The following is a 6,590-nucleotide window of genomic DNA, read 5'->3' on the forward strand; positions in this document are numbered from 1 at the left end:
ATGTTGCAACATTTTGTCACATTTTGTCTCCTCAGACAAAGGCAGAACCGAACTCAGCATCAATGACTGCTGCCCCGATGTCTCTCAGTATGCGAACGGGATACTGAATCGCACCTGACGGCAACACCGCCACAGTCCCATAATAGGTATCGGACTCCTGGGGTAAAGAGGGAGTATGAACTAACCCGATGGGTTTTGCTGGTGAGTGGGGCTTCCTCTGGTTTTTATGAAGCAGCTTTGGACAACCTACGATAAAGTGACCAGCTTTGTGACAATAAAAACATTGACGTAACTCACCAGACGTCCTCACGAGTGTGTTCAGAGGTGGTATAGCAACACGATCGGTCTGACGTGCTCGCTGGGGAGTTGAGAATATGATTTTGTTGGTTAATACAAACTCGTCTGCAAGGATTGCAGCATCAGCAAGAGATGACACCTTCTATTCATTTAGATGTACAACTAATCTCTCCGGAGCACATGTTTTAAATTCTTCTAATAAAACCAATTCTCTAAGCTGTTCAAGTGTGTTCACCTTGCAAGACGCGCACTGGCCGGTGCCAGCAGGGGAAACGTGATAGGGTGGATGTTGTCTCATCTCCAATTCCAACTCCAACTTTCACACCCTGACATTCCGATGTGTCTCAAGTTCAATAGCACGGACACGCTGTCTACCCAATTCTAGTTCTAACTCCTTCATGCGTAACGCAAGCATCGGGTCCATTGGACCAGGAGTAATAGGTTCCACACGCACTATATCCAGAGATGGGGACTCGAGTTTGGGACTCGGACTCCAGTCGCACTTAAGTCGCATATACAGTGACTTCAGACTCTACTTGCATTCAAAAGACTTGCAACTCGATTTGGACTTGTGATTTGAGACTTGTGAACAATCTTTTAGTGGAATGTTCTTTTGTGTTTCATTTGACAACCTTTTCTCCGCCTGTCTGTATGCTTTTTACTTCCCGCTGACGTAACATTTTCGGCGTGCGGACCCTCGCGCCGGTCACGTCGCGTCAAGTATTTCACAAGTGACCGTTGCACGCGACTCCGCACACCTCATGCGAACCTGGCACTGCGCGCAAAACATCGCGATCATGGCGCTGGTGAGGACGCTCGCTTCTCTTCCACCATTCATAATAAGTTTTGGGTACAAAACAAGTAGCAAATAGAAGAGCAGCAAAATGCAACGTGTGTGGCATAAAAATACAGGACGCTGGTTCCACCACATCTAATTTTATTCGCCACCTGAAAACCCACCCGGAAAGGTTAGTCACTGCCTGAAAGGTTATTAACAATATTGCAATATTGGTATTGACTTGCCACCAGTGCACCAGTAGAGAGGGTGTTCAGTCATGGAGTCCTCATAATGCGCCCTCACCAAGCCAGGCTAAGTGCAAGTACCCTGTCAATCCTGATCTTTTTTAAATGTAATGCGTTAGTTGCATAAACATTTTCCTTGTATTGGACACTGAAAGACACCTTGAAGTTCAAGTAGATTGTGTTTGATCCAGTTCATTAGGAGACAAATAGTTGTTGCTGCAGGGCTTTTTATGTCAGAATCATTATTATTGTAAAATTTGAATTCTGTTTTTAATTTTTATTTTATAATGAGTAATTTGGTTGCTATTTTCTTTATATATGAAAGGTCTGCATATATATATGCACACATATAAATGTGATTTTTTTATTTCACAGCCCTCCTTTATCTTTTAGAACAAAATATAGTAGATGTTCTACTGAAAGAAGAGAATATTGTATCCAGAAATATGTCAGTTTTGTAAGAAAAATACTTTTTGGAGAAAAATACGGATACAAATTTATCTGGAAAACATTTGTGTGTGCGTGCGCACTTTTAAAAATTGTATTTCTTCATTTACCAGTTTAAGCTATTATACATCAGAAGTGTCATAACAGACCAGGGGTGGGTTTCCCGAAACGTTCGTAACGCTAAGTACTTCGTAACCTCGTATGAAACGTACAAGGTTAAGAAGTACTTAGCGCTACGAACGTTTCGGGAAACCCACCCCATTACAACTATACAGTGATTTGCGCCTACAGTGTCACTCAAATATTTGAGACTTGACTTGGACTTGAGATCAAAGACTTGAGACTTGACTTAGACTTGAGGTCAAAGACTTGACTTGGACTTGAGATCAAAGACTTGAGACTTGACTTGGACTTGCAAAAAATGACTTGTGAGCATCTCTGACTATATCTTTAGCCTCAGCCTCAACCTCGGCCTTGATTCCCGGCTCAGACGGGAAGGCAACACCTGGAGTCTCGTCTCTATCTGGCAGAATCTGCTGCCGTACGAGCTCCTCGTACAGAATAGTCTTGATGGCGCGTTTAGTATCAGAACGAGACACACCGCTACATCAAAGAAATCTGCAATCAATAAAAGATCATCCTTCCGACACTTATCAAATTGTTCTAAGGTGGGAAACAACGTGAATTGTACTAAATCGTACTAAACTTTCTATTGTCATATTACAGCCCCGGGCCCCTCCCTTTGGGCGGATGTATGTGTAGTCTATGTCTAGCTACATCTAGGTTACATCCTGTGCTTGACTTTGTCAGAGTCACTACGTGTCTGTGTATTCGTTTCATGTTGTCTTAAGCCAAAAAAGAACATTCTTTAGTTAAGAAAATTATACCTTCTGTCAAGATTTCCTTGTGAATGCCACAATACTTTATAAGTATACTGTATGTGTGTATACTTTTTTACACGTCAGGATTTCACCTGGCACCTCAAAAAACACTGCGGTGGTTGAATGGCCAGCTATTTAATATTAGAGGGATTTTTCTTTTTTGACATCAGGCTCTCTTCACATGAACTGAACTTTGAAATATGACAATACAGAATTAACTGCACCAGGACCACTTGTGATTTTGCTCAAAGTGTGAAGGTACATGATTTTGGTATTTTTCATTTTCCACCTTTGAAATGTAAACGGACAAGAATGTAGCATACAACAAATAAGTACAAAAATAAATAAGCAAGCACTGTGATAAATATATAGAATATAAAGTTAACAGTGGACAGTGTGGTGTTAGATGACGATTAAACAGTGCAGGCAGAGTTAACATTTCTGTCAGACTCTGTGGTTTGAGTGGTTTGACTTCCTGTGCACATCCACCTAGAGACCAAAGGGTAAATGTCTTTCACTCCATATAAGGTAAAACAGCTGTTGATTGGTTTACTGATGATTCTTTGCCTCTACTGATTCTGCAGTTGACTCCGGGGAGGGGGACACCTTGGAATTATTCTGGAGGGATAGTGGGCCCTGGTCTTTTTTTACAATAATAAAACTGCTTATCTAAAAGATGGATCAAGTCATTTGAAAGTCTCTGAAAACAAAACACAACCAGGAATATGTTAGTTGGCTTTGACTCCTTTACATATTATCATGGACTGAGACAAGCACACCTTTTGTGCATAAGCTCAGCATATTTTCCCTTTGAATAGGGAGGAGTGGCTAATGTGAATTACGTGTGGTTTCTACTCTCACAGTTATGAAACAGAGAACCAGCAGCAACTGGTTTGAATCTGGCCACAGACATACATTTTAGACATACAGAAGTCACAGGATTCTCTCACTTTGGATGCTGAAGTACCTGCAAACATTGAACAATCTGACTGAAGTGACTGCCAACAGTGAAGGTACCAAAGTCTAATTAACATTTGTCAGGGTGCAGCTGTTGCAGTCATTGTAAAATAAATGTCAAATACTTTTGACATTACTGTCAAATACTTCACTGTTGTTAAGCTGTTTTGCCTTCCTAATTAAACTGTTTTTATAGATTAGGGCAAAGTTACTACATTTCTAAAATAAGCTAAGCTATTTAAGTTTACACATACATTAGGAAAATACCAACAATCTGTACTGTTTGAATTTGTTTGCAATAATAATAAAGTTTGCCCGATGTGGAAGTTTGACAGACTGGAAATAAGCTGTATATTTTCATCTCACCACTAGAACTATAAAAAATCTATATATTTAACTATCCAGCAAATGTTGTCTTAGAGAATTGAAAGAGTTCCTGAGAGTAAGGCCTGCACGAAACACTAATTTTGTTTGTGTACTAATGTACAATATTTGAAGTTTTAAGTACAGGTTTAATTTGACATTTTTGCTAATTTTCATGGACTTTATGAAAATTCCTAGATAACTCCAAGCTTGTAAAAATGTTCTGCACAATGAATTGTGGGCTGTTATCACATGTTGCACTGGAGAAGTACTGGTGCAAACTTGGAGTGAGACTAGAGATGAACGTTCCAACTTCATGAAAACATTCTCCTCCCACAATGCTCCACTCTCTCTCTGCACTCCACACATTATACATATTTTTCAGTTCTCAGAAATGTAGTTAAAAAACTGAACAGATTTTTGTTTTTGATTAGGTGCGTGGAGTCTCTGTGGAGAAGATTTTGCCTCTCTTGTTTTATTGACAAAGCCTGCCCTGAAATAAAGGCACAGAGGTAAAATCTATATTATATTGAGATACCATGTAAGATTTATTAATCAAATGCACCATTAAAACTAACTTCAGATTAATATCTGAACTCATTTCAAACTGCAATCATGGTAACTGGTATACACTACCATCATATGAGAAAGATAAACTGTTTTCCATCAATGCTCTTTTGTCTCTTAATAGGAGCCATGAATAAACTGAGGATTGTGCTTCTTGGGAAAACGGGTGATGGAAAAAGCAGCTGTGGAAATTTGATACTCGGTGAAAACATATTTGATATTCAAAGTGCACCTATATCAAAAACTCAAATATGTTCCTCAAAAACAAAATCTATTAATGAGAAGGACATAACAGTGGTTGACCCACCTGGGTTTTTTGACACTAAGCTCTCTTCTGAGGAACTAAACCCTGAAATATTACGATGCATTACTGAGTGTGAACCAGGACCACATGCATTTGTGATTGTGCTCAAAGTGGGAAGGTACACAGAACATGAGAGAGAAACTGTGGAAGAAATAACAAAGTCATTTGGAGATGATGCTCTAAAATATGCAGTGGTCCTCTTCACCTTTGGTGATCAACTCAAAAAGGGTCAAACTATTGGAAACTTTGTGAAGAAGAGTAAAGAGTTACATGATCTTGTGAATAAATGTGGAGGTCGTGTTCATGTTGTTGATAATAAATACTGGAATGAGCAGCAGGATGGGTACAGGAGTAACAGGGTTCAGGTAGAGAAGCTACTGAACACCATAGAGAAGATGGTGAAGAAGAATGGAGGAGAGTGTTACACCAATGAGATGTTACAGGATGTACATAAAGCTGTAGAAGCAGAGTATATGGCTTTATGTGGGATGGGTAAAGGGGTTCCAGATATTAAGATGAGAAAACAAGCAAAGCAGAATGTTTTTACCAGACTGTTAGTAAGGTTAGTGGGGGTAGGAACTGGGGTTTTGCTGGGTGCTCTTCTTGGTGCTGGGGCTGGAGTGGCTGTTGTGTTGATCATCATGAAGGAAATTGGAATAGTGACAGGGCCAGTCTCAGCAAGTACAATTGGAGCAATGGCTGCAGCTGGAGCAGTAATAGGAGGAGTTGGTGGTTATCATGTAGTAGAAGGGGCAGAGACCATGAAGGATGCAGTGAAAATGGTACATAAAGAAGCCTGTGATGTAATAGACAAGGCTAAACAACTCTTATCTAAATCAAATCACTCAGACTACAAATTTGATAATAGTGATAGAAAACAATCTGGATCTTTTTAAACAGATGTTATTTGATTTGAGTGTTTTATGGAACATGTGAGAACAGATCATGCTTATGTGTATGAATGATAAGTATGGATAAGTATCCAATAAGTATGAACATATTGAAGCAGTATAAGTTCATGTATTCTCATGTGTACAGGTTGTACATTTAATTGTTCCATGTTTTTTAAGCAATCTTACATTTAAAATGTTTTATACTGTAATAAACAGAAACAGAAATCTTTCATAATTCTTTTTTTATACAGACTTCTGGATGGCATTAAATGGACCCTGTATATAGTGTTGGCACCCCTGAATTTTTTTCCAGAAAATTAAGTATTTCTCCCAGAACATTATTGCAATCACACGTTTTGTTATACACATGTTTATTTCATTTGTGTTTATTGGAACAACACAAAAAACAGAGGAAAAAAGGTACATTTTGTCACGGTGAGGGGGCCGGGTCGCCACCAGAGGGCGCGCATCCCGGCCAGCAGCCGATCCCTGCACACACCCCCGCGCACGCAGCCACTCCCACAGTCGCAATCACCATCATACTGTGCCAACATGTGCGTGATGTACGGGCAGTTCTGGGCACGCTCTTGCACAATCGTTTGTATTGCAAGCTCGAGAAGTGCGAGTTCCATCTCAGTGAGATGAACTTCCTAGGCTACACCATTAGGCCAGGCTCCGTACACATGCAGCACAGGAAGGTGGAGGCGGTCGTGAAATGGATGCAAGCGCAACTACGGGGTGGGAGACCGTGAGTTGTTGGCTATGCGGAAGGCGTTCGGTGAGTGGAGACATTGGCTGGAGGGAGCTAAGCATCCATTCACCGTGCTTACTGATCACAAGAACCTGGAAGATATCAGG

The 6,590-nt window shown here is 40.3% G+C and overlaps 1 protein-coding gene across 1 annotated transcript; it reads left to right on the forward strand.

The window, feature by feature from the left end:
* The first annotated feature begins 3,554 nt into the window (after positions 1-3,554).
* Positions 3,555-5,839, forward strand: LOC143500213 (GTPase IMAP family member 9-like). The gene is made up of 3 exons (XM_076994232.1): positions 3,555-3,661; positions 4,403-4,480; positions 4,660-5,839. The coding sequence occupies exon 3, from the start codon at positions 4,665-4,667 to the stop codon at positions 5,733-5,735; it is 1,071 nt and encodes a 356-aa protein (XP_076850347.1). The 5' UTR covers positions 3,555-3,661; positions 4,403-4,480; positions 4,660-4,664; the 3' UTR covers positions 5,736-5,839.
* The last annotated feature ends 751 nt before the right edge of the window (positions 5,840-6,590 follow it).

The sequence above is a fragment of the Brachyhypopomus gauderio genome, unplaced genomic scaffold (genome assembly GCF_052324685.1).
Source record: "Brachyhypopomus gauderio isolate BG-103 unplaced genomic scaffold, BGAUD_0.2 sc137, whole genome shotgun sequence".
NCBI lineage: Eukaryota > Metazoa > Chordata > Actinopteri > Gymnotiformes > Hypopomidae > Brachyhypopomus > Brachyhypopomus gauderio.